The sequence below is a fragment of the Indicator indicator genome, chromosome 25 (genome assembly GCF_027791375.1).
Source record: "Indicator indicator isolate 239-I01 chromosome 25, UM_Iind_1.1, whole genome shotgun sequence".
NCBI classification, from domain to species: Eukaryota; Metazoa; Chordata; class Aves; order Piciformes; family Indicatoridae; genus Indicator; species Indicator indicator.
This window is the reverse complement of record NC_072034.1, coordinates 15,633,095-15,659,347: the sequence shown is the minus strand read 5'-3', so window position 1 is coordinate 15,659,347 and position 26,253 is coordinate 15,633,095. Positions and strand designations below refer to the sequence as shown.

At 54.8% G+C, this 26,253-nt stretch overlaps 1 protein-coding gene across 21 annotated transcripts in view; it reads left to right on the top strand.

Moving 5' to 3' along the window:
* Positions 1 to 26,253, top strand: part of SEC31A (SEC31 homolog A, COPII coat complex component) — a 58,515-nt gene extending 32,262 nt beyond the window's left edge. For 5 of the 21 annotated variants that reach the window (XM_054392187.1, XM_054392183.1, XM_054392174.1 and 2 more), the window contains 10 exons: positions 626 to 771; positions 2,655 to 2,828; positions 3,901 to 4,074; positions 7,679 to 7,808; positions 9,258 to 9,569; positions 17,401 to 17,456; positions 20,531 to 20,800; positions 21,405 to 21,524; positions 22,719 to 22,790; positions 25,568 to 26,253. In XM_054392187.1, coding sequence (XP_054248162.1) covers positions 626 to 771; positions 2,655 to 2,828; positions 3,901 to 4,074; positions 7,679 to 7,808; positions 9,258 to 9,569; positions 17,401 to 17,456; positions 20,531 to 20,800; positions 21,405 to 21,524; positions 22,719 to 22,790; positions 25,568 to 25,747 — 1,634 coding nt within the window. In that variant the 3' untranslated portion in view covers positions 25,748 to 26,253. Of the gene's footprint in view, positions 1 to 625; positions 772 to 2,654; positions 2,829 to 3,900; positions 4,075 to 6,925; positions 7,019 to 7,678; positions 7,809 to 9,257; positions 9,615 to 15,714; positions 15,754 to 17,400; positions 17,457 to 20,530; positions 20,801 to 21,404; positions 21,525 to 22,718; positions 22,791 to 25,567 lie in introns of all 21 variants that reach the window. The other 16 variants (XM_054392185.1, XM_054392178.1, XM_054392182.1 and 13 more) reach the window with 8 other exon arrangements.

Genomic DNA, 26,253 nt, shown 5'->3' with positions numbered 1-26,253 from the left:
TGCTCTCTACAACTACCTGCAGGGAGGTTGTAGCCAGGTGGGGGTTGGGCTCTGCTCCCAGGCAAGCAGCACCAGAACAAGAGGACACAGTCTCAAGCTGTGCCAGGGGAGGTTTAGGCTGGAGGTGAGGAGAAAGTTCTTCACAGAAAGAGTAATTGGCCCTTGGAATGTGCTGCCCAGGGAGGTGGTGGAGTCACTATCCCTGGAAGTGTTCAAAACAAGCTTGGATGTGGCACTTGCAGCCATGGTTGAGTTGTCAGGAGGTGTTATGTGTTAGGTAATAGGTTGGGCTTGATGATCTCTGAGGTGTTTTCCTACCTGGGTGATTCTGTGAGAATACTGAACCCTGGCCTCCTGCCATGTGTGCAGAGGGACTGTCCCCTCTGACCTGTTCTGGCTTTGCAGGCATTTCACAAGTCCTTCTTCTGAAGTGCCCTGGGCTCCCATCAGACAGTCTGCTGGACACCAGAGCATGTCCTTAACTCATGGAGCCCAGGGACAATATCCCCTGTGCACTGTGCTGAGCAGAGGCTGAGCAGGTGGTGCAGATTTCCCCATCCTCAGCAGTGCTTTAGGGATCACCCAAGTAATTCATCAGCATCTCCTCTGCCCCTGCTCTTCCTAGATCTGCTGGGGAGCAGGCTGGAGAGCGAGGGGGACAGCCTGCTGCAGACACAGGCCTGCCTCTGCTACATTTGTGCTGGCAACGTGGAAAAACTTGTGGCTTGTTGGACCAAAGCTCAGGATGGAAACAGCCCCCTGGCCCTTCAGGTTGGTAAAGCACTTCAGGAAGGACTGGAAGGGAACACAGTACAGCCACCTGGCACTTCAGTGATCCACTGCACAGCTTTGATGCTGCCTGAGACCTGCCTGCACTTCAGGCTGCAAGCCTTTTTCTCCTGGAGTTGGGTGGCTTTTGGGATGCCTTTTCCCTCTGGAGTTGGGTGCCTTTTTGGGATGCCTTTTCCCTCTGGAGTTGGGTGCCTTTTTGGGATGCCTTTTCCCTCTGGAGTTGGGTGCCTTTTTGGGATGCCTTTTCCCTCTGGAGTTGGGTGCCTTTTTGGGATGCCTTTTCCCTCTGGAGTTGGGTGCCTTTTTGGGATGCCTTTTCCCTCTGGAGTTGGGTGCCTTTTTGGGATGCCTTTTCCCTCTGGAGTTGGGTGCCTTTTTGGGATGCCTTTTCCCTCTGGAGTTGGGTGCCTTTTTGGGATGCCTTTTCCCTCTGGAGTTGGGTGCCTTTTTGGGATGCCTTTTCCCTCTGGAGTTGGGTGCCTTTGGGGGTGCCTTTTCCCTCTGGAGTTGGGTGCCTTTGGGGGTACCTTTTCCCTCTGGAGTTGGGTGCCTTTGGGGGTACCTTTTCCCTCTGGAGTTGGGTGCCTTTGGGGGTGCCTTTTCCCTCTGGAGTTGGGTGGATTTTGGGATGCTCCTCTTGGGGGTGCTCCCTTCCAAGGGATTTGTTAGATCCTTTTGATCAAGGTGGTTAAAAACTGCCTCACTGAAATGCTGCCAGTCAGTGTGCAGCCCCCCAGCCAGCATTAACAGTGGTGATGAGGCTGATGTTTTCTCTCTGCTGGCTCTCACCAGCTCTTTTCCTGGCAGCTCACTCTTTTGGTGGCCATGCTCTAGTGCTTGGTAGGGCCCTGAGATCCTGTTTGATACAAGCACTTCTTCTGGCTTTGAACTGTGGCTTTGTTGGAAGCCACTTGGTGCAGAGTTGCTGTTGTGTTGTCTCCCATGCTAGGAAATCCCTGTCTGCAGCACAGCTCTATCTGTCCAGGATGCCTGCCCTGCATCTGGGCTTCCCATGCAGTGAGAGGGCTTCTGCAGGGCTACCCTGAGGAGCAGCCTTCCATTTCAAAAAACAACCACTTTTTTTCCAGTCAGATGTTCCCCCTCCCTTTTCCAGCCCAGGGCTCTGGCACAGCTTTTAGTTCAGGGTCTCAGTCAGGTCTCTACTTTTTGCTGCCTGTGTCTTGCCCACTGGGACACGTTGTGCTGCCTGTGAGACAGGACAGAGCCTTGCTGCCTGGCAGATGGCATGAGGAAAAACTTCTTTGGTGTGCGGGTGCTGGAGCCCTGGAGCAGGCTGCCCAGAGAGGCTGTGGAGTCTCCTCCTCATGGAGACTTTCAAGCTCCCTCTGGATGTGTTCCTGTGTGACCTGCCCTGGGTGATCCTGCCCTGCCAGAGGGGCTGGATTTGACCTCCAGAGGTCCCTTCCAACCCTTCCCATTCTGTGATTCAAGAGCAGCACTTTGCTCAGGGTTTAAAAAAAGCAGGATTGGTCCTGCAACACTTCTCTGCAAGAGTGAAAAATACACTGCAAGGCATGGCCTAGGGTAGTTGCAGTGGCCTCAGCCTGCACCAAGGGGACTGCATTGCTTTTGTGCCATAGACATTTTGGATGCCATCTGCAGGTTTTAACAGGGAAGGGAAGTCTCCTTCTCTGGAGACTTTCAAGCTCCCTCTGGATGTGTTCTTGTGTGACCTGCCCTGGGTAATCCTGCTGTGGCTGCAGGGGTTGGACTCTGTCTGCAGTGTTCTCTTCCATCCCCCTCCCATTCTGTGACTCTGTGCCAGCTGCCCTACTTCCCCCTGCTGTTCTCATTTGTAATTTCATTTATGATTGATGACTTTTCCCCCCCGATCTCTCCAGGATTTGATAGAGAAGGTGGTAATCCTGCGCAGAGCCGTGCAGCTCACCCAGGCTGTGGACCCCAATGCTGTGGGGGCCCTCTTGGCTGAGAAGATGAGCCAGTATGCCAACCTGCTAGCTGCCCAGGGCAGCATTGCTGCAGCTTTGACCTTCCTGCCTGCCAACACCAACCAGGTACAGGCCCTTACGGGCTTTTCTCTCCCTTGTGTCTGTGTGAACAGATGCACTCTGCCTGGTGAAATGTTGTGCCTCAGGGTGTGGGGCAGGCTGCTTCCCCTCTGCCTGCCCTGACCTTGCTGAGCTGCCAGAAGGACATGGCCTTGTTGTCCTCCTCCTTTGTTTCACACTCCTTGTCCTTGCAGCCAGAGGCTGCCAAAAGGGGCAGCTGCCCCCTCCTGCAAGCCAGACCCAGCCAAGCAGGTTCCTTGGCACTTGGTTGCTTGCCTGCTTTTGGTTTCTCCTCTTACATGAGCAGCTCATGGTTCAGGTCTCCTCGTTGGCTAGCTCGGGAGCCGTGGGGCGGTCAGCTCGGGAGCCCTTGGGGGTCAGCTCGGGAGCCCTTGGGGGTCAGCTCGGGAGCCGTGGGGCGGTCAGCTCGGGAGCCGTGGGGCGGTCAGCTCGGGAGCCGTGGGGCGGTCAGCTCAGGAGCCCTTGGGGGTCAGCTCGGGAGCCGTGGGGCAGTCAGCTCAGGAGCCCTTGGGGGTCAGCTCGGGAGCCGTGGGGCAGTCAGCTCAGGAGCCATTGGGGGTCAGCTCGGGAGCCGTGGGGCAGTCAGCTCAGGAGCCATTGGGGGTCAGCTCGGGAGCTGTGGGGCGGTCAGCTCAGGAGCCCTTGGGGGTCAGCTCGGGAGCCGTGGGGCGGTCAGCTCAGGAGCCATTGGGGGTCAGCTCGGGAGCTGTGGGGCGGTCAGCTCAGGAGCCATTGGGGGTCAGCTCGGGAGCCGTGGGGCAGTCAGCTCGGGAGCCATTGGGGGTCAGCTCGGGAGCCGTGGGGCGGTCAGCTCGGGAGCCGTGGTCGGGTCAGCTCGGGAGCCATTGGGGGTCAGCTTGGGAGCTGTGGGGCGGTCAGCTCAGGAGCCATTGGGGGTCAGCTCGGGAGCCGTGGTCGGGTCAGCTCGGGAGCCATGGGCGGTTAGTTAGTTGCCTCTTGCTGTGGGGGAAATATTCAAGGCCCAGCCTGAACCTCCCCACCCCAGTCTGTCTCTTGCTGGCCATTGACCTCGCTTGCTGTCCTCCTCTGCTTGCAGCCCAACATCGTGCTGCTGCGGGATCGGCTTTGCAGAGCCCAGGAGGAGCTCCCCAGGACTCAGCAGCCCCTCAAGGCACCCTGTGAGAGGCAGCCTATGCCCAAAGGACCAGCTGGCCCTGGGGCTGGCCAGCTGCAGGGTCCCCAGGCTCCAGCCCAGCAGTATTACCAACAGGTATGGGGGCTTTCAGTTATGGGGGAGGCATTATACCTGGGGATGGAGGAATTGGTTTCCTTCCTTTTGATCTGAGACAGGGCTCAGATCTCTGCTGGGAGCTACTTGGTGCCCTTAGAGTAGCTCTCATTAGGTCTTTACTCAGATCTGAGATCTCTGTGGACCTCCTGTGTAGCCCAGGGAGGTGGTGGAAGCCTCATCCCTGGAGGTTTTTGCAGCCAGGCTGGATGTGGCTCTGGGCAACCAATGTGAGGTGTCCCTGTCATGGCAGGGGGGTTGGGACTGGCTGAGCCTTGAGCTCCCTTCCAACCCTAACAATTCTGTGATTCTGCAATTCTGAGAGCCCTGTGGTGCTGCTTTTCAGTCAGTACAGGCACAGCCTTTACTCCTCTTCTGGAAACATTCCTCACTCACCTTGTCAAGGAGCCTGCTTCTGAGGCTTAGGTGTTTGGAACTGTGCTTCAGTGCCAGGAATGGCAATGTGGGAGAGCACAGTGGGATTGTTCTGTGCTTTGCTGTCACAGTCCCTGATGTCCTCCCTTCCCTGCAGGCCTTGTGCTGCTCACCAGGCTCTTCTGGGCCTGATTATTTCCACCCCCAGCTCTGCTGTTGGCTGCAGAAGCTGCTGAGTGGTGGCAGTAACAAACAGTTCAGCAGCTGTGGATGCAGTCTGCAATGAGGACATCTCCCTGGCCTGGTGTAAGGGGGCACAGGCAGGGGTGAGAGCAGTGTGGCAGGGCAGGCCTGGGCTGACAGTCTGCTGTGCCAGAAAAAAGGTGAGGGAGGAAGCTGGGGGCTGTGCAGGGAGGAAAAGAAATGCGAGAGGGCAGCTGCCCTGGTTTTATCTTTATCCTGAGGATATCAGACCATGTTTGGCTATCCCTGGAGGGTGGTGTGGGGGCAGCCCTGACTGTGGGCATGCTTAAAGAGCATGGCCACATCCCTCAGCACAGAGCTGGGGCTCCTCTGGCCCTGCTCTGCACGGCAGCTTTGGGCTGGGCTGTGCTGAGAGCAGAGCTGTGTCAGTGCTGCAGCTGCTCTCCTGCAGAGCAGACTGGCACAAGCTGAGGCACGGCTCTGTCAGTGCTGCCCTTCAGGCACTGCTTGCCAGAAAAATGGGGCCAGGAAGGAAGGGCTTGAAAGGTTGTGGGGGGAGGGAGCAGTTGGGCTTTGTCCTTTCTCCCTTGGTGTCATCCACCCTGTGTGTTCCTTTCCCTTCTCTCCAGGGTGTTAACAAGGTAGACCTCAGAGGGACAAAGCCTTCATCCTGCTCCTCCAGGGTCACCTTGCTAACACCACTGCAGCTGATTTGAACTGCATCAGTGTCAATCATTAACTCTCTGCTCTTCTTTCCTGTGCCTTTGGCCTTCCTCCCTGTAGGCAGTGACCTGCCTGACCAAGCTGTGCTGCCATTTCCCACGGGGCTGTGGCAAGCAGCAGCTGCCTAGATGGTGTGGTCTTAGCAAGGCTTTTTAAAGCAGAGTTTCCCCTTTTCTCCTCAAGCAAGCCCTCCTCATTAATAAAAGGCTGGGGGGCCTCACAAGCTCACTGGGAGTGAGTTCATTCTGTGTTCAGGAAGAAGCTTGGAGGGCAGAAGGGGGCTAGAAAGGTGCCCAGCAGTATGCTGATGAATGAGAATGGGGGAAAAAATCACCTGTTTGAGTCTTGGGAGATCTCTTTTGTGCTTTTAAGAAAGCATGTGAGCTTGTTCAAGCTTGAGGCAGCCCTTGTTGAGCTGCTGCCCCAAATAGGAACATCTCCTTAAGACTTGATAGCCTTTCAGCCCAGGTTTTTGAACCCTCTTTTTCAGTACAAGAAGGACCTGGAGCTGCTGGACAGGGTCCAGAGGAGGCCACAAAGATGATGAGAGGGCTGCAGAACCTCCTCTGTAGGGACAGGCTGGGAGAGTTGGGGCTGTTCAGTCTGGAGAAGAGAAGGCTGCAGGGAGACCTCAGAGCAGCCTTGCAGTACCTGAAGGGGCTCCAGGAGAGCTGGGGAGGGACTTTGGAGAAGGGCTGGGAGTGCCAGGCTGAGGGACAATGGCTTTGAGCTGGGAGAGGGGAGAGTGAGAGTGGAGATGAGGAAGAAATTGTTTCAAGTGAGGGTGGGGAGAGACTGGCACAGGTTGCCCAGGGAGGCTGTGGCTGCCTCCTGCCTGGAGGTGTTGAAGGCCAGGCTGGATGAGGCCCTGAGCAAGCTGTGCTGGTGGGAGGTGTCCCTGCACATGGCAGGGGGGTTGCAACTTAGATGATCTTGAAGGTCCCTTGCCACCCAAACCCATCTATGAGGAAGGAAGGAAGGAAGGGGAGAGGAGCAGTGGGAGGCTGGCTGGGAGGCCGTTAGCATCGAGCTGTGTGGTTGTGCATGTGCAGGAGCTGAATGGCAGCTTTTTAACCTTTTAAAACTCATCCTGAGCTTGATGTAAACCAAGGCTGCTTTTTGTGTGAGGCTGTTGGAGGTTTAACATGGAAGCTGGGCCTTCCAGCTGTGGTTAGTGGTGCTTGGTGTCATGCAGTAGCCTGGGGTCGGGGGGAGCTTCTACTACAGACAAATGTGACCGAGGAGGAGGCAGACCTGGCTCCACAGCCTCCTGTAGATGCATCTCCACTGTGCTTCATCTTCACTCTGCACTTCACTTCAGCTCCAGGGCAGTGATTTTTTTGTTTTTCCTTTTGTCTGTCTTGAATGCACTTCCCCTTCCTCCTCCTAAGATGATTTTTTTGTCCTGGCTGTGTGACGAGTGCCAGCATGCCAAAACCCTTCTCTGTGCAGCTCGTGTTGTGTGAAACCCTGCAGGTTCTCCTTCTCATTGTTTTGTTTTCCATGATTGGTGTTTCTTTGTTCAATTCAGGTTAGAATTGCCCCTACTGTCACTACCTGGAGTAACAAAACTCCTACTGCCCTTCCCAGCCATCCTTCTGCAGGCTGTCCCTCTGACACACAGGTATAACCTTCATTATTCCTCCCCAATAAGTCCCTCCCCTCCTGGCATAGTCTGGTGCAGAGAGATGGAAGGAGCAGCTTCCAGATGTGCTCTGGTTTGCTCCTCTGCATCTCATGGTTTTTGGGTTTTTGGTGTTTTTTGCTGTTTGGGGTTTTTTTTTTTTGATGAGTGGCTCTGGAAAGCCTGAAGTGTGGGAGCTCAGTGAACCTCTCTCACCCCTGGCTCCACACTGGAATATTTGAAGTGAGATGATACATATTTTTTTTTTTCCTTTCCCATGGAAATCAGAAGCTTCAGAGTGAAGGTTCCAGGTGTTTAGCTGAAAGCTGTGGAAGGCAGGGAGCTCTTGGGCTGCCTGACTAACAGGTAGTACTGGCAGGGACCTCCTCCTGGTGCAGGAAGGTTTGTGCTGCTCTGCTGCTGGGATCACTGCGCACACAGGCTATGCTTCCAGGGTTAGGCTGGGGCACCAGGAGGCCCTGGCAGGGTTGGAGGCTCTCACCCCTGTGCTGGTGACCCTTGCAGGGAGCCTGCTTTCAGGCCTCCACACATCTGAACTGCTCCTTTTGTGTTACAGTTTGGCTTCTTCAGTGCTGCCTCCCCACTGCAGACTAAACCCCACCTACGCCCTCCCCTTTCTTCTGCCATCTCTTTCCACAGGGAGACAACCCTCCTCCTGCAGGGTTCATCGTGCCAGGTGCCCTCAGCCCTGCCCTGCCAGCACAGCAGGCCCCAGCCTCCAGCTACAGCCTCTACTCGCAGGCAGGCGCCCGCCCAGCGTACCCTCCGAGTGAGTAGCAGCAGCCCCCCTGGCCCCACAGCCACCTGGTGAGGCCACCCTTGCCTGGGGATAGCCACTCACCCTCCTGGGGGCTGGCAGGGTTCAGACCAAACCAGTCTCACCTTTGCATCTGGGGCAGGGCAATCCCAAGCACTGATACAGGCTGGGCAGGCACTTGGCTGGAGAGCAGCCCTGAAGAAAAGGCCTTGGGGGTGCTGGGGGAGGAGAAGCTGAGCAGGAGCCAGCAGGGAGCACTTGCAGCCCAGAGAGCCAAGCAGAGCCTGGGCTGCAGCAGAAGTGTGGCCAGCAGGGCCAGGGAGGGGATTCTCCCCCTCTGCTCCACTCTGCTCAGACCCCACCTGCAGCTCTGGGGCCAGCTCTGGAGCCTCTGTTACAAGAGGGATCTGGACATGCTGGAAGGTGTCCAGAGAAGGGCCCTGAGGATGAGCAGAGGGCTGGAGCTGCTCTGCTCTGAGGACAGCCTGAGAGAGTTGGGGTTGTGCAGGCTGGAGAGGAGAAGGCTGCCAGGAGACCTTCTGGTGGCCTTGCAGCATCTGAAGGGGGCTCCAAGAAAGCTGGGGAGGGACTTTGGAGGGCGTCAGGGAGTGATAGGAGTGGGGGGGATGGAGCAAAACTAGAAATGGGGAGATTCAGATCAGATGTTAGGAGGGTGGTGAGAGCCTGGAATGGGTTGTCCAGGGAGGTGGTGGAAGCCTCATCCCTGGAGGTTTTTGCAGCCAGGCTGGATGTGGCTGTGAGCAACCTGCTGTGGTGTGAGGTGTCACTCCTCAACTGGCCCTTCCCAAGGGTGTGCTGGGGTCAGAACCCTCCTCAGGTGTGAGTCCTGGAGATGCAGCATGGGCCTGGCAAGGAGGAGCCCAACTCTCTGTGTGGGGCTGGGCCATCCACTTCTCTTGGGCCTCCATGAAGGTGCAAAAGGGGGTGAGGAGCTAAGGGCAGGAGTAGAGGTGAGTGAGGAGGGGGGCACAGCCCTGGCACCAGGCAGGACACAGTGGTGGGTACAGGTGGGCAGAGAAGAGGCAGTGATACTAAGCTGCAGTGGGAGGCTGTGAGCTTGCATTCACCTCAGAGACTTGCTCACCCCTTGGCATAGGCTATCCCTTTGTGCAAACCTGGGGCTGGGTCTCCCTTCCCTGAGGGGCATGCGGAGTGTTACAGTGGTCTGGAAAACAGGCAGAGCAGCAGTGCCCACATGCCTCAGCCCCACCCCGAGCAGCAGGAGAGTCTGGAGGGCAGAATGGGAGCCCTTACAGCTCTGGCATCCTGCCCCCAGAGGTCTTGAGCAGTCCTTCAAGTGCAGGCAGAGTTGTGGGAGCCAGGGGTGTCAGGCAGGGAGGGGGGAAGGGTCAGGAAGAGAGGAGAAGGAAGCAGAGGCAGCTGGAACCTGCTGCTCCGTTATCAGCTCACTGACTGACTGTCTTCTCTCCCTGTTTGTAGTGTATCAGGCCACACAGCAGTACTCTTGTGGAACAGGGGGACCAGCACTCTATCAGCTTCAGCAGCCTCTCACTGCCCCTGCTTCAGCCTCTTACCCTAACCCTGCTCCCAACACCACCCCTCCCTACCTCTCCTCTGCCCCTGCCCACTCCGTGCCCTCCCCGCTGTACCCCGGGCAGCCTCAACCCTCCTCGACCAGCCTGAACCCAGTCTCCTCCTTCCCTCTTCCTCCTTCTGGCACCTCCTTTCAGCATGGCAGGCCAGGACCACCAGCAACCTCTGTGGCTTATGCATTACCTCCTGGACCAACAGGTACTCTGCCTGCAGCCAGTGACCTTCCTGCATCCCAGAGAACAGGTCTGCGCTTGGACAGCAGGGCAGGCAGGGAGGGGGGAGGGTGCTTTACTTCCTCACCCAGTGAAACCTGCCCCTTGGCCTTGGGAATGCTCTGCTTTTGCTTAAAGGGTCAGCTGGAAGCATTTCTAAACCATGTCCCACCCCCTCCCTTCCCCACACAGCTGGTGGTGATACAGCTGTGCTGCTGTGCAGCAGTGTGAGCAGATGAGGCAGACCTTGCCACCAGCACAGCTTTTGGCCCAGGGCAGCACTGGGTGGATGGTGGCAGAGTTTGAACCTTGTGAGGCTGGCCTCAGAACCTGCTATGTGGTGGAGAGCAGAATACAGAAGTGAGCAAGCTTTCCCCACTGCTGCACAGGAGGTGATCCCAGTCCTGACAGAGCAAGTCTGCAGATGGAAGGTGTTCCTGCAGCCCTGCTGGGGGAGCAGCAGCAGCTGTCCTTCAAACAGCATTTGCTGTGGCATCAGCTTGCTCCCATTATTGCTCTCCCTAAACACTCAGTGCAATAAGTGGAAGTGTTGAAGGCCAGGCTGAATGAGACCTTGAGCAAGCTGATCTAGAGGGAGGTGTCCCTGCTCATGGCAGGGGGTTGGCACTGGATGATCTTTAAGGTTCCTTCCAACCCAACCCATAGAACTGTCAGGGCTGGAAGGGAGCTCAAGGCTCAGCCAGTCCCAACCCCCTGCCATGGGCAGGGACACCTCACACCACAGCAGGTTGCTCACAGCCACATCCAGCCTGGCTGCAAAAACCTCCAGGGATGAGGCTTCCACCACCTCCCTGGGCAACCTCTGCCAGGCTCTCACCACCCTCCTGGCCAACAACTTCTTCCTAAAATCTAATCTCAATCTCCCCACTTCTAGTTTTGCTCCATTCCCCCCAGTCCTGTCACTCCCTGACACCCTCCAAAGTCCCTCCCCAGCTTTTCTGCAGCCCCCTTCTGATACTAGAAGGCCACAAGAAGGTCTCCTGGGAGCCTTCTCTTCTCCAGACTGAATAGTCCCACCCTGGGGATATGATTCAGTGGAGCTGTGAATGCCTTCCAAGATAAGCAGAAGTGATTTAGAAATGCTTTTGCATGGCCTTTGCTGAGTGTCCATGTGTGTTGCTGAGCTGTTAAGAGCATGTTGGAGTGTGCATGGGGGGAGAGCATGAGCTGAGCTGGGGCTCAATGTCTTCTTGGGACTGCCTGGACATGACTGTGTGCTGTGGGACAGTGACCTCACCTGTGATAACAAACCTGTCTCTTCAGTCAGCAGCCTGGGGATCAGCTTTGCTCATGTCAGACTGTGCAGGAACTGGTCACAGTATCACCCAGATTGGAAAAGATCTCAGAGATCATCAAGCCCAACCTATTACCTGACATCTAAACACCTCCTGACAACCAAACCATGGCTCCAAGGGCCACAGCCAAGCTTGTTTTGAACACCTCCAGGGATGGTGACTCCACCACCTCCATGGGCAGCACATTCCATGGCCAATTACTTTTTTTCCTCACCTCCAGCCTGAACATCCCCCTGCACAGCTTGAGACTCTGTCCTCTTGTTCTGGTGCTGCTTGCCTGGGAGCAGAGCCCAACCCCCACCTGGCTACAACCTCCCTGCAGGTAGTTGTAGAGAGCAATGAGGTCTGCCCTGAGCCTCCTCTTCTCCAGGCTGAACACCCCCAGCTCCCTCAGCCTCTCCTCATAGGAGGTGTTGAGGGATCCTGCTCGAATCCCAGCCATCAACCCACTTCACAGCCAGGTGGAGAGATGAGGATCAGATCTGCAAAGCAGGGAGCAGAGGGAATGTCAGGCAGGATTTGAGGGATGCTCCAGGGATGCTTACTCTGCTGAGGACCACACTGTGCTTCCCCCTCCTGTTTTCAAAGCCAGCTGGGCTAATGCAGTGCAGTCAAAGCATTTTGCCTTTGCCTTGGCTGCAGCCCTCCTGGGAGCCTACACCTCTCCTGGCACTGCCTTCACACACACACACACACATCATGTGTCAGGGAGAAAGGCTCTTTTGCTCTCTGAAAAATCAGAGAGGACTGCTGTTGGGCAGCCAGCAGGGCTGCAAGGGAAGAAGAGGCCTTTTCCTTCCACCCTGCAGCCAGCTTCAGAGTCCTGTCTGTTGCAGGTGCTGCAGCTTGCCCTCCCCTGAGCTCACATTACAGGGCATGCCAGCCTTGTATCCTTCAGGCAGAGGGATTAGCAAACTGGACAGAGGCAGAGGTGCTGGACAGGATTCCAGGCTGGGCTGCAGAGCAGCACATTATAATGGAGACAGCACAGCTCCTGCACCTCCAGAGAAATGCAAGCAACAAGCAGATGGTTTTTTCTTCCTGCCCTGCTTGCATCCCTAGTAGGCACTGAATCTGAATCAGGTGTCAGGGAATAATAGGACTGGGGGGAATGGAACAAACCTAGAAATGGGGAGAGTCAGATTGGATGTCAGGAAGAAATTCTTCCCCAGGAGGGTGGTGAGAGCCTGGCAGAGGTTGCCCAGGGAGGTGATGGAAGCCTCATCCCTGGAGGTTTTTGCAGCCAGGCTGGATGTGGCTGTGAGCAACCTGCTGTGGTGTGAGGTGTCCCTGCCCATGACAGGGGGTTGGGACTGGCTGAGCCTTGAGGCCCCTTCCAGCCCTGACAATTCTATAAATCTAAGCTCTCTGTGTTAGCAGTAAAGTGACCCAGTCAGGGTGGCTTGCTCAGAGCAGGAGAAGCTCTGGACTGTAGGAATGAGGGACATCAATGACCAATGCATCCTCCCTGTGTCATTTTCATGTCAAGGGAATGGAAGCCTTAGACATTGTCATTGCTGGAGAGCAGCTCTGAGGAACAGGACCTGGGAGTGCTGGGGGACAGCAGGATGGCAGTGAGCCAGCAATGTGCCCTTGTGGCTAAGAAGGCCAAGGGACTCCTGGGGTGTATCAAGAAGAGTGTGGCCAGCAGGCAGAGGGAGGTTCACCTTCCCTTCTCTTCTGCCCTGGTGAGGGCTCACCTGGAGCACTGTGTCCAGTTCTGGGCTCCCCAGCTCAAGAAGGACAAAGAGCTACTGGAGAGAGACCAGCAGAGAGCCACGGAGATGCTGAGGGGTCTGGAACTGCTCTCATATGAGGAGAGGCTGAGCCCTGGGGTTGGTTGGGCTGCAGAAGAGGAGGCTGAGGGGGATCTGATCAATGCTCACAAATATCTAAGGGTTGGTGTCAGGAGGATGGGGCCTGACTCTTCTCAGTGGTCCCCAGTGACAGGACAAGAGGCAGGGGGCACAAACCTGACCATAGGAAGTTCCATCTAAGCATGAGGAGGAACTTCTCTGCTGGGAGGGTAACAGAGCCCTGGAGCAGGCTGCCCAGAGAGGTTGTGGAGTCTCCTTCTCTGGAGCCTTTCCAGCCCTGTCTGGATGTGTTCCTGTGCTTTAGGTGACCCTGCCCTGGCAGGGGGATTGATGATCTCCAGAGGTCCCTTCCAGTCCCTACAGTTGTATGATTGTCCACATTGCCAAATTTCCTTTCAGAATTAGAAGTTGTGCATTCCAGGCTTGGTATAAAGCTTCCTGAGAAACATCAGTGCTGCCTGTGTTTTCCCTAGCAGCTGTGGGGAGAAGGCAGCCAGTACAGAATGTCAAACCTTCAGGAACCCAAACTTGGGCAGAGGTGGACTCCAGGGCACAGTGAGAGGCCAAGGCCAGGTGGCTCGTGTGTGTGGGCTGCTGGCACACAGCTCCTGCCTGCATCTGGACAGCTATGGGAAAAAGAGAAGAGCTGTCTGAAGAGCACACTCAGTCCTCCAGCTTTTAGATGACTCCATTAGAGCTCCATATAAACAAGAAGGAAAGAACCCTAACAGCCTGTGATCCTGTGATCCCTTGCCATGGAAGTGCAGAGATGTGTGGACATGCTTCCTGTCCTGAACCACCAGAGCAGCTGCAGTGGTTAGTGAAGGACACCTTAGTGTGGGATCCCACAGGAACCTGCAGCCAGAAGCAGACCTCACCTGGAACCCTGAAGGTTCCAGTGCAGAACATCCAGTGGTGCTGAGCCTGCCCTGGGTGGTGAGCTGACCTGGGAGCATCATGATCCACTTTGCAGATGGGATTCATTTAAAGGCAGGGCTAAGGGAGGAATCACAGAGTCATTTTGGTTGGAATAGACCTTTAAGATCATTGAATCCAACCATTCTCTAACTCTGCCCAGGCTGGGGCTGAGCCATGGCCCTCAGCACCACAGCTCTGCCTCTTGGAAACACCTTCAGGGATGGGCATTCAGCCACCTCCCTGGGCAGCCTGTTCCACTCTTGGAGAACCCTTTCAGTCAAGAAGTTCCTTCTAATATCTAACCTAAATCTCCCCTGGGGCAACTGGAGGCCATCTCCTTTCATCCTGTCCCTTGGTATTAGGGAGAAGAGCCCAACCCCCACCTCACTGCAACCTCCTTTCAGGGAGTTGTAGGGACCAAAGTCTTCCCTCAGCCTCCTTTTCACCAGAGGAAGGGAAAAAAAAAATCTCTCTGAACTGCCTTGGACTTAGAGTTGTATAAACACCTCCTGTTGCCAGCAGTTGCACATCACATCAGTGTGCTGGGCTGTGCTTGGAGCTGCAGTAAGCAAAGCCAACATTTCACTGCATCTTCAACCTCACTCCCTTTGGTTTGGGGTAGAGCTTTGAACCTACCTGTCAAGGGACTCGTAGTTTTCAAGAGTCTTCAATCTTGTTTGAAATTGTGATAGAGCAATTCTGAGCTAAGGGAAGGGTTTGCACTAGAACTGGAAGTGCATCAGAGCAGGCCCAGGGACAGGATTTATCACCCCTGATTTATCCCCTCTTTGAAATGGGGAAGGCTTCATTGGCTGTGATTTTGCCTTTTGGAGTTGTGCTCAGTCCGGGCAGCCAAAGTGTCCTTCACAAGGGTGTGAAGCTGCTCTGTGAATATGCTTTTTGGTTTGGGATTTTGGGGTTTTTTTTGCTGGGTTGGGTGCAGTTGAGAGCAAGCCTTGATTTGATGGCATCAAGTGCTTTAAGCACCTCCTGAAAAGCTTTCTGGAAAGGTACAAGAGGGGTTAGGAGGTTTGTTGTTAAGAGTAATGTTGTTAATTCTGCTGCCCAGAAGGCCAAGGGCAGCCTGGGCTGCATCCAAAGCAGTGTGGCCAGAGCTGGAGAGAGAGGATCCTGCCCCTCTGCTCTGCTCTGGGGAGACCTCACCTGCAGGGCTGGGGCCAGAGCTGGAGCCCTCAGCACAGGAGGGACCTGGACCTGATGGAGAGGCTCCAGAGGAGGGACACAAAGATGATCAGGGAGCTGGAGAAGCTCTGCTACAGGGATAGAGTGAGGGATCTGGGGGTGTGCAGCCTGGAGAAGAGAAGGCTGCAGGCAGAGCTCAGAGCAGCCTTGCAGTAGCTGAAGGGGCTCCAAGAAGGCTGCAGAGGGACTGTTGCCAAAGGCCTGCAGGGACAGCCCCAGGGGCAATGGTTTGAAATGAGAGCAGAGCAGATTGAGCTTGGATGTGAGGAACAAGTTCTGCCCCAGGAGGCTGCTGCAACACTGCAAGAGGTTGCCCAGGGAGGTGGTTGAGGCTCCATGGCTGGAGATCTTCCAGGTGAGGCTGGAGAGGGCTGTGGGCAACCTGATCTAGTGGAGGATGTCCCTGCTGAGTGCAGGGGGTTGGCCTGGATGAGCTTTGGAGCTCCCTTCCAGCCCAAACCATTCAAAGATCCTGTGGGCTGCCCTGGCTGCTCATAATAGAAGAGGAGAACATCAGAGGAGCTAAAGTGGGCCAGGGCTGTGCAGCACTTGTCAGAACCATCTAGAAAGGTGGATAGGATGGGAAGAGCAGCAGGCTTGCTGTCAGGGAGGGCAGGCAGAAGCAGTTCTGCAGGGTGGTTGGACAGGTGACTTGTGTCTGAAGCAGCACTGACATCAGGGCAGGTGATTATTTTGTTCCTCTGACTCCTCTTGCTTGATGGAAGCTGAATTGCCAATCCAAAATTACAGACCAGTTGTTCTCATTCTTTCCAAAGAAAATGTTGGGGTTTTTTTTTTGGTTTGGGTTTTTTTTTTTTTTTTTTTTTTTTTTTTTTGTTTTTGGTTTTTTTAGTTCTCTTTGCATTTTTATCTGCAGATAACTTCCCAACTCAAGACCAGGCCTCTCTCATCACAGGTGACCTAGGTACCACCTAAGCTGACCATAATCACAGCCACTCCACCCAACCAATCAAGCCATCAGCAGTGCACATTCAGTGCCATGCTGCTTGCCAATCCAACTTGAATCAAATCCCATGTTGTTAATTCCTTACTTGTAAACCCAATAACAAGGCATCTGGAATTTTTAACCACAGGCACAAATGCTGGGGGAAGGGTTTTAAAGTAAATGATCCAGGGAATTAACAGCTGGGAAAAATCCTGCAGGTGTTGCCACTGCCATTAGGAATCCTCTGGGATTTTGTGGGTAGGGAGGAATCAGAGGAGCCCCCAGGGGTGTGTGGCTGTCAGGAGATGGCACTGCTTTGGGTTCAAGGGAAGGCAGGAAAGGAATTTAGCAGTGTTTTCACTTAGCCCTTTGACCTGCTCTGGATGTGGAACTTGCTCAACAAAAGCTCAGAGGCAAATGGAGCAAATTCTGCAGTGGTGTTTAAGCTCTGAATTCATCTGCTAGGTGAAAAGAAAAAAAAAAAAAAAAAAAAACTGGGTGAAAAGTCCACTGGGCAGGGCCTGGGTTTTGTTGGGCATCTGTGGCTTTGTGCAGTGAATCCTGATTGCTCTGCAGGGCTGTGGCAATGCTGGTGACAATCACAAGCTCTCTGATGGCACTGGGGAGCAGGTCTCATGCACTGATGTGGGCTTGGGTGCACAAATCTTGCAGCTGCACACAGAGTGCTCCCTTGGAAGAGCAGCAGAACAGCCTAGGCTGAGCAAATTGGCTCAGACATCCTCTGTTGTGCTTCTAGCCTCCAAGAAATTGCCCTGGGTGTGCAAAGCTACGTTTTTGCCACCTTGCTCCAGCAGCTCTGCTTTTGGGACACTAAGCAGCCAGAAAGATGTTGTTGGCTGGCAGGGAAAACCTGCATTTATGACTCTGCTGTGTCACCAGGGATGGCTGCATGAAGCTGACCTGAAATATTTAAAGCTCTTCTTGCCTCTTATGCCTCTTTTTTCCTTATGCCTTGAGTCTCATGTAGGCACTTGGCTGTGTCTGAGCTGTCCTGTGTACATCACAGCCATGCAGTCACAGCAAGCAGCAACTGGGAAGTGGATGCAGCTTCGTGATGTCCTTATTTGCCTCTGATTTTTGATAGCTGTGCTGCTGATTAATGTTTATAATAATGTTACATTAATCAAGGAAAGCAAAACAAACCAAAAAAAGGGTCCAAACCAGTTCTGATTTCTCCTGTGATACCAATTCACTGGTAACTGAAGTGGTTTTCAGGTACCCAGGCTGTGTAGCAGAGCTGTTGGGGGCAGGGTAGGCAATGTCTGCTTTTTCCAAGCATGTCTGCTCAAAAAGATTTTTTTTTTTCCTGCAAGAGAAAAGAATTAAATTAATTATTATAATTAAAAAAAAAATCAGCTTCTCTCAAACTCAAGAGCAAGTTGGCCCAGCTGCCAGCCCTGTGCCAGTGGGTGCAGAGCCCAAAGCTCTAGTGGGGTGTTGGGAGGCTCTGGTTGGCACAGGAGCTGTTCTGGCCCCCAGTGAAGGGCAGAAGCCTCTGCCAGTAGAGCCATGGTGGGGAGCTGGCACTGCTGAGCTCCAGAAGGCATCACTGCCCTCCTCTGAGGTACTTAGAGTTTCTCCTTTCTTCCTATCCAGGACCTCAGAATGGATGGAATGATCCTCCTGCCCTGAACAGAGCTGCCAAGAAGAAGGTACCCTTAGAAAATACTATCTTGACACAGTGGGGTGCTGGCCACTTGAAAAGCAGTAACTGAAGTTGCTCCTGGGAAGCCTATTGGCAGGGGAAGGAAAAAGAAGAGTTAGCAGCACACAAAAGCTGAAGTGGCCTTCAATGCCTCTCCAGTGTGCATTATCTCTTTCAAAACAGTTAAACCCCTGAAGAGCTGGAGGATTTTTCCTCCAGTTGTGGTTGTTAATGGCAGCATTGATCCTGGCTTGAGGGAAGAAAATACCTGGGTCTGTTTCCATCTGCAGCCAGGAGTTGTGCAAGGGATGAGCCTTGGGCAAAACCAATGAGGCCCTGTAAATTGTCATCAGTTACAGGCTTGGCTGGAGCTGAAAGCAGCTGATGTCAGTTAAGGGTCTGACCCTGAGACATCTGCTGAGAGGGAGACACCTTTTGGGATGGAGACAATGTGGGTTTGGCAAACAAATGAAGACTGCAGCAGGAGAGAATAACTGGGGGGGACCCTGGAGAGCCTTTCCATCCCCTGGGGTGCACCATGCAGTCAGCACCAGCCACTGCTCTCTGAGCATGCTGCATTTAGGGGGCAAGAGGGGAAAACATGGGGAGGAAAGAAAGGTAGTTGGACCAGGCAAGGTAAGGTCTGTGTGAAGGTGATGGCAGAAGTGGCCCTCAGCTTTGGGTCTCTAGGTCAGGAGGATGGGTAGGGGATGCTGGGTGGTGTGCTCCTTACTTGCCCCACTGCTGGGACCTCTGCTGCACAGCAGCCAGCAGAGAATCATAGAAGTGGACCTCAAGGCTCAGCCAGTCCCAACCCCCTGCCATGGGCAGGGACACCTCACACCACAGCAGGTTGCTCACAGCCACATCCAGCCTGGCTGCAAAAACCTCCAGGGATGAGGCTTCCACCACCTTTCTTCCTTGTGCAGCTTCAGGCTCTAAAGTAGGAAGAGAAGGAGGAGGAAAGCTGTCTGAGAGTAGCTGCTGGCCCTCAGAACACAAACAGCAGCCTTCTCCAAAGAGTTGTTGCTGCTGTGTGTGTGCCACAGGCAGGATGTCTGCCAGAGCCAGGGCTTGAGGGCTGCCTCCCTTTAGCTGTGTTTGTTGTGGCTCCTTGCTGGGGGTTTAACAAAGCCCTGGCAGAAATGTTTCTGTATTTGTTTCCCTGATGCCCACTGCAGGAGGGGGATGGTTCAGGATGCTGTCAGTGACTCACCACAAGGGCTGTTGGAAACTAGAACCATCTGGCATTTTCTAAACCACAGCAGCTTTTGCAACTGTTTCCTACCTCACTAAGGCTGTACCCACCCCCTCCACAGTGCAGGGCTGTGATTCTCTGCTTTTACAGCTGCCTTTGCTGCTGGCTTGGCTGTGCTTTTTCCTGCTGGCCCAAACCCCCAGCTGGATCCTGGCACCACTAATTCACACTTGGCATTCAGGGTTCTGGAATCTTTCTCTCCACGTAGGACAGGGTCAGGGTCCTGCAGCTGGGGAGGGATCACAGCAGGCAGCAGGACAGGTTAGAGGCTGCCCTGCTGGAAAGCAGCTCCATGGAGAAAGACCTTGGAGTGCTGGTGGGCAGCAAGTTCTGCATGGGCCAACAAAGTGCCTTGGTGGCCAAGAGAGCCAAGGGGATCCTGGGAGACAGCAGGAAGAGTGTGGGCAGCAGGGCTGGGGAGGTTCTGCTCCCCCTCTGCTCTGCCCTGCTGAGAGCACAGCTGCAATCCTGTGTCCAGCTCTGGGCTCCCCAGCTCCAGAGAGACAGAGACCTGCTGGAGAGAATCCAAGGGAGAGGCAGGAGGAGGAGTTGGGGACTTGAGCATCTCCCCTGGGAAGAGAGCCTGAGAGCCCTGGGGGTGGTTAGTGTGGAGAGGAGAAGGCTGAGAGGCATCTGATCAATGTCTATCAATAGCTGAGGGGTGGGGGGCAAGGGGAGGGGGCCAGGCTCTGCTGGGTGGTGCACATAATAAGACAAGAAGCAATAGGTACAAGCTTGAACACAGATCTCACCTCAAGATGAGGAGAAACTTCTTTACAGTGAGGGTGACAGAGCCCTGGCGCAGGCTGCTCAGAGAGGTTGTAGTCTTCTCTGGAGATTTTCCAGACCCTCCTGGATGGACTACCCTGGTGGGGGATCCTGCTCTGGCAGGGGGCTTGGACTGGATGATCTCTGGAGGTCCCTTGCAATCTCTAATGTCCTGTGAGACTGTGAGGTATGCCCTAAGACATGTGTCCATGCCCAGGGGACCTCTTTCTTCTGTTTGGATTCCTGATGGAGGCCTGTGGCTCATTTTGTTGTTTCCTCCCTCCAGCAAAATGTTTCCTGAAGACCTCAGTGCAGAGGCAGATGCTCAGGGGTGGCTCTGAAACGTGCTCCTAATCTGCCTTAGCACAAACCTGCTTGCCAGAAGCTTCAGAGCCTCCCAGGAGCTTTGTGTGTGTGTTGCTAGCTGTGACCTACTGCACAAACCAAACCCTATCTGTGACTGGGAGACACAGATCTAAAGATGATAGCCCAGAAGTAAGCACGGAGGGGAGGTGTGGGTTAGCTTTCATCAGTGCAGCTCTCAAACCTCTGCTTTGTGCCCTTAGAGGGAGAGTGGCTCTGCTTTGAGGTGGCTCTTGTGGCCAGGGGCAGGCTGGGCAGGGTGGCTGTGATTTGAGGGGGCTCTTGTGCCAGGGGCAACAGGTCAGGGTGGCTCTGATTGATTTGAGGTGGGCCAACAGGTCAGGGTGGCTCTGATTTGAGGTGGGTCTTGTGCCCAGGACAGGAGGTCAGGGTGACTCTGATTCAGGTGGCTCTGATTTGAGATGGCTCTTGTGCCAGGGGCAGGCTGGGCAGAGCAGACAGGAGTGGGGGCTCTTGCTGCCCCAGGGCACTTCTCCCTGTGCAGTGCAGCCAGGGGCAGGGTTGGTGTGGGCAGGGTGCAGTCCTGTGCCACCTGCCCCTGGCATTTCTGTGTCCTGGGGACTCTGCAGAGCAGAGCTCTCAGCTGTTGGGGGTGGGGGGGTGTCTGTAGAAGCTGGGTGCTGTGCTGTGCCCCCAGCAGCACCAATGCCATGTCTGCTTTTGTTCCCCAGGTCCCTGATAACTTCCTGCCCCCTGTGCCCATCACCTCGCCCATCATGAACCCGCTGGCGGATGCGCAGTGCCCGCTGCAGCAGCCCCCAGCTCCAGCCCCCCTGGTGGGCACGCCTGGCTTCCAGCCTCCACAGCTGCTGGCAGGGCCCCCAGGGCAGGGGGGCTTCTCCCCTGCCTCCCAGCCCCCAGGGCCCTGCATCCTGCCACCTGCTGCCTCCAAGCCCAGCACGGAGGGGGCTCCCGGGGCCCCCATCGGCAATGCCATCCAGGTAAGGCAGCCCCAGCGGGCAGGGCTGTGGGTTGTGCATCAGGGGAGCCTTGCCTGTGGGACCCTCTTGTGCTCCCAAAGGGCTCTGCTGAGCCTTTGGGCACCAGTTCTGCACCACACTGGTGCTTTGCTGCTGCCATTGCTGCCATCTCCACCCAGACACTGCTGCTTTGCAGTTAATTGGATGTAAACTGCAGCACAGGAGGTTCCACCTCAACAGGAGGAGGAACTTCTGCACTGGGAGGCTCACAGAGCCCTGGAGCAGGCTGCCCAGAGAGGTTGTGGAGTCTCCTTCTCTGGAGACTTTCAAGCCCCATCTGGGTGTGTTGTGATCCTGCTCCGGCAGGAGGGTTGGACTGTGGAAGATCTCTGGAGGTCCCTTCCAACCCCTAACATCCTGTGATCTTCTGGAGCAGCAAGCTGCTTCCTTCTGCAACTTCACAGCCCTCCAGAGGGGGTGAGAGCAGCTGCTGACAATGTCACCTCCCCGCAGGGAAGAAGCTGGGGTTGTGTTCAGCTGCCTAGCAATGCCACTTGGTTTAGCTGAAAACAGCACCAGGTCAGAGTTCCCTGGAACAGCCTCACCTGCTCCCTTGTGTTCTCAGCAGGTGCAGGCACTGCCAACAGAGAAGATTACCAAGAAACCCATCCCTGAGGAGCACCTTATTCTGAAGACCACCTTTGAAGCTCTCATCCAGAGGTGTCTGCTGTCTGCCTCTGACCCGGTAGGTCTCTGGGGTGTGTCCAGAGGGTTTGGGTGAAGGCACAGCTCACCACCACCACAGCCTCTCCTCAGGCACCTTCCTTCTTCCTGCTGCTTGGAGCAGCCACAGCCAATGTGTAGCAAAGCCTTGTGCTCAGTCTGGGGCCAGAGCACAGCTTCCATTGTGTGGAAGGTGGACATGTGGCAAGAAGACCCTGAGCTGTTCAGGTCACTTCTTGAGGACAGTTTCACCAGGGGTGAGCAGGAGTCCACCTGTTGGAAAGAAAGCCTCCCAGTGCTGTGCTCAAGCTGTGAACTCTGGCAAGTGTTCAGTTCTAGCTCTCTTGTTTTTCTGGGGCAGAGCAGCAGGCTGGTTTGGGTGGGAGTTATCTTTAGGTGCAGGCAGAGGAAGGAACTGGCTGTGGGCCTAGGCCACTTGGCTCTGGTGAGACCTCACCTGGAGTACTGTGTATAGGTCTGGAGTCCTCAGTATAGGACAGGACATGGACCTGATGGAGAGGGTCCAGAGGAGGCCATGAAAAGTATCAGGGGTTTGGAGCACCTCTAGGAGGACAGGCTGAGGGAGCTGGGGGTGTTCAGCCTGGAGAAGAGAAGGCTTCAGGGAGACCTTAGAGCAGCCTTCCAGTTCCTGAAGGGGGCTACAGGAAGGATGGAGAGAGACTGTTTGCCAAGGCCTGCAGGGACAGGACAAGGGGCAATGGCTTCAAACTAGAGGAGAGCAGATTGAGATTGGATGTTAGGAAGAAGTTCTTTACCATGAGGGTGGTGGAACACTGCAACAGGTTGCCCAGGGAGGTGGATGAGGCTCCTTCCCTGGAGATGCTCAAGGTGAAGATGGGCAACCTGATCTAGTTGGGGATGTTCCTGGATGAGCTTTGGAGGTCCCTTCCAGCCCAGCCCATTCTATCATCTGGTCTCACAGACTTCACACACCTTGAGGCACCTGAAGGACCTTTCTCTGGGTAACTCCACCTGCAGACCCACAGGAGGAGCAAACACAGGCAGCAGCCAGCTCTGTTCTACCACAAAGGAGCCAGCACCTGATTTACTGCTTCCAGTAGATTGCCTTTTTGTTTTCCCCCCCTGAGTAATTTGGGTGGGGGCTGGGTTGATGGTTGGACTGGCTGATCTGAAAGGTCTCCTTCAGCTCAGCTGGCTGTGTGATTCTCTGCTGATGAGTTCCTTTCTCTTTCAGCAAACCAAGAGGAAGCTTGACGACGCGAACAAGCGCCTGGAGTTCCTGTATGACAAGCTCAGGGAGCAGACAGTAAGTCCTGCTTTGCTTCCCCCTCTAGCAAGTGTTGCAGGGATGGCCAAGAGCCTCAGCAGTGGTGTGGACTCCTCTGCAGCCTGTAGCAGGTGCTTGTTCCTTCTCTGGAGTCCCTCTCCCAAGACGTAGATTGCATCAGGTTGGAAGGGAATCCTCAAAGGTCCTCTTGCCCAAATCCCCCTGCAGTCAGCAGGGGCACCTCCAACTAGAGCAGGTTGCTCAGCCTGACCTTGAATATCTTCAAGGACTAGGGCCTCAACCACCTCCCTGGGTGACCTGTTTCAGCATTTCACCACTCTCATTGTGCAGAACTTCCTCCTAATGTCCAACCTAAATCTGCCCTGCTCTAGGTTCCATCCATTGCCCCTCATCCTGTCACCACAGACCCTTCTGAACAGTCCTTGCCCAGCTCTTCTGTAGTCCCCTTCAGGCACTGGAAGGCTGCTCTAAGGTCTCTCTGGAGCCTTCTCTTCTCCAGGCTGAAAATTCTCTCTCATCCTGTCCCCATTGCAGAGGTTCTCCAGCCCTCTGATGCATCTTTGTGGCCTTCTCTGGACCCTCTCCAGCAGGTCCATGTCTGTCTTATCATAGAATCCTAGAATCAGTCAGGGTTGGAAGGGACCACAAGGATCATCCAGTTCCAACCCCCCTGCCATGGGCAGGGACACCTCACACTACATCAGGCTGGCCAGAGCCTCATCCAGCCTGGCTGCAAACACCTCCAGGGATGGGCCTCAACCACCTCCCTGGCAACCCATTCCAGGCTCTCACCACTCTCATAGGGAAGAACTTCTTCCTCATATCCAGTCTGAATCTCCCCACTTCCAGCTTTGTTCCATTCCCCCCAGTCCTGTCACTACCTGATAGCCTAAAAAGTCCCTCCCCAGCTTTCTTGGAGCCCCCTTCAGATCTTGGAAGGCCACAAGAAGGTCACCTCAGAGCCTTTTCTTCTCCAGACTGAACAGCCCCAACTCTTTCAGTCTGTCCTCATAGCAGAGCAGCTCCAGCCCTCTGCTCATCCTCATGGCCCTTCTCTGGACACCTTCCAGCATGTCCATATCCCTCTTGTGCTGGGATTCCCAAGTCAGTTTCCTCTGTGTGTCCATGCAGTTCCCCAAAAGCACTACTAAGTCAAGTGCATGGCCCTAAGTGCCTGCAGAGACCTTGCAGTGCTCTGGAGTCATGCCATGAGTTTGATGGTGCTGTGCAGGGGCTGCAGCAAGCACTGGATGAGTGCATCAGGGAAGCCCATCCCCAGCTGCTGGCAGAGTGAGCCAGCAGAGCTGCTGCCAGCAGGAAGTGACAGACACACAGCCTGGGGGCAAGAACAACCCCAGGAGATGGCATGTTGAGGGCTGGCTGACTTCCCTGGAAGGCAGCTCCACCAGCACTGCTGAAGAGGTGGGGATTTTTCCAAAGCCTCCAGGAGGTCTGTAGCAGAATAAGGGACTGGCCTTGGGTCTCTTGGTGCCTTAGGATTACAGTGGTCTGATCCTGTTGTGGAAGCAGTTTGCTTTACCCCAGAACCATAAAAGCTCAGCAGGTTTTTCATGTGCCACAGTTGGTCACAGCAGGCTTCCTTCCTCAGGGAACTGCATCCAGGGGCAGGCTGTGGAGGCTTGCACAGGTTTGCAGTACTGCAGAGATGGCTCCTCCTGGCTGAAGGCTGCTTCCCAGTGACTGTTCCCAGCGTGTTGCAGCCCTGAAGATGGCTGTCCTCAAAGGAAGGAACTCATCTGCTGCATCAGCCCAGAAACCAGCTGTGTCCTGGGCTGATCCCCTGCAGCTGGAGGGAGGGATTTTGTCCCTCTGCTCTGTTCTGATGAGGTCCCACCTGCAGTGCTGGGGCCAGTTCTGGACCCCCCAACACAAGAAGGACATGGAACTGATGATCAGAGGGCTGCAGCACCTCTGCTGTGAGGACAGGCTGAGAGAGTTGGGGTTGTTCAGCCTGGAGAAGAGAAGGCTTCAGGCAGACCTTAGAGCAGCCTTGCAGTACCTGAAAGTACAGCAGAGCTAGGGAGGGACTTTTGACAAGGGCTGGGAATGACAGGAAGAGGAACAATGGCTTTGAGCTGGAAGAAGCTGGATTGAGATTAGACATGAGGAGGAAATTCTTCCTCATGAGGCTGGTGAGGCACTGCAACAGGTTGCCCAGAGAAGTTGTGGGGACTCCAGGCTTCAGAGTGTTGAAAGCCAGGTTGGATGGGGCCTTAAGCAAGCTGGGCTGGTGGGAGGTGTCCCTGCCCATGGCAGGGGTTTGGAGCTGGATGAACTTTAAGGCCCCTTCCAACCCGAACCATTCTGTGATTCTTGAGGGCCAAACACTAACCCTGAGGCTTTCTGTTCACACAATCAATGAATCACTAAGGTTGGGCAAGGGCTCTAAGATCATCACAAACTTCTGTCCAACATCTCCATGACGATCAGGCCATGTCCTTAAGCACTACATCTGTTCCTTTATAGTATCATTAGGGTTGGACAAGACCTCTAAGATATCACAAACTTCTGTCCAACATCTTTATGACCACCAGGCCATGTCCTGAAGCACCACATCTCCTGCTTTATAGAATCATTAAGGTTGGACAAGACCTCTGAGATCGCTTAAGTCCAACCTCCTACCCAACACCTCCATGACCACTGAGCCATGTCCTTAAGCACCACATCTACTCCTTTATAGAATCCTTAGGGTTGGGCAAGGCCTCTCAGCCCTCCTAGCAGTGGTGTGTGCAGTGCTGGCTGTGTGCTGACTGCCTTGCCTGGCTCCCTTGCAGCTCTCCCCTGCCATCCTGAGTGGCCTGCACAGCATGGTGAAGAGCATCGAAAGCCGCAACTACGCTGAGGGGCTGAACGTCCACACGCACATCGTCAGCACCAGCAACTTCAGCGAGACCTCTGCTTTCATGCCTGTTCTGAAGGTTGTCCTGACCCAGGCCAACAAGCTGGGTGTCTGAAGGGGGCCTGCTCTGGCCAGGCCTTTGAGGGTTGCTTTTCCAAAGAAGTTCATTTCCACAGCCTCCATCGCGGAATCCGGACCAGGAGCTGCTCCTGGCGGCAGAGCGCAGGCAAGCGGCAATTCCACTCTCCCTTCTAGGAGGGCCCTGGGGCCCTGGTGCTTTCCTTATTTTGATCCTTCTCCCACCCCCCCAGACCTCCAGGTAGCCTGTTTAATGGATGGTGCCCATCCTGGCAGTTTTTAGATGCATGTTCTCCTGCTACCCTGTGGCTTTTAATAACGGATCTGTGTTAAGGATGCCACCAAAGGCTGTACGCCAGACCCCAAACCAGATGATTCCCTTCACCCCACTCTCCCCTTCTCCACCAGATTAAAAAGACTCTGATCCCTCTTATCAAGTGTAGTTGGTCTTTCATTTTATGGAGCTGCTTTGGCACTTCTCCACTTTCCCATGGTCAAATAGCTTCCTTTTGCACTGGGCCAAAAGAGCTAAATAAAGGCTGA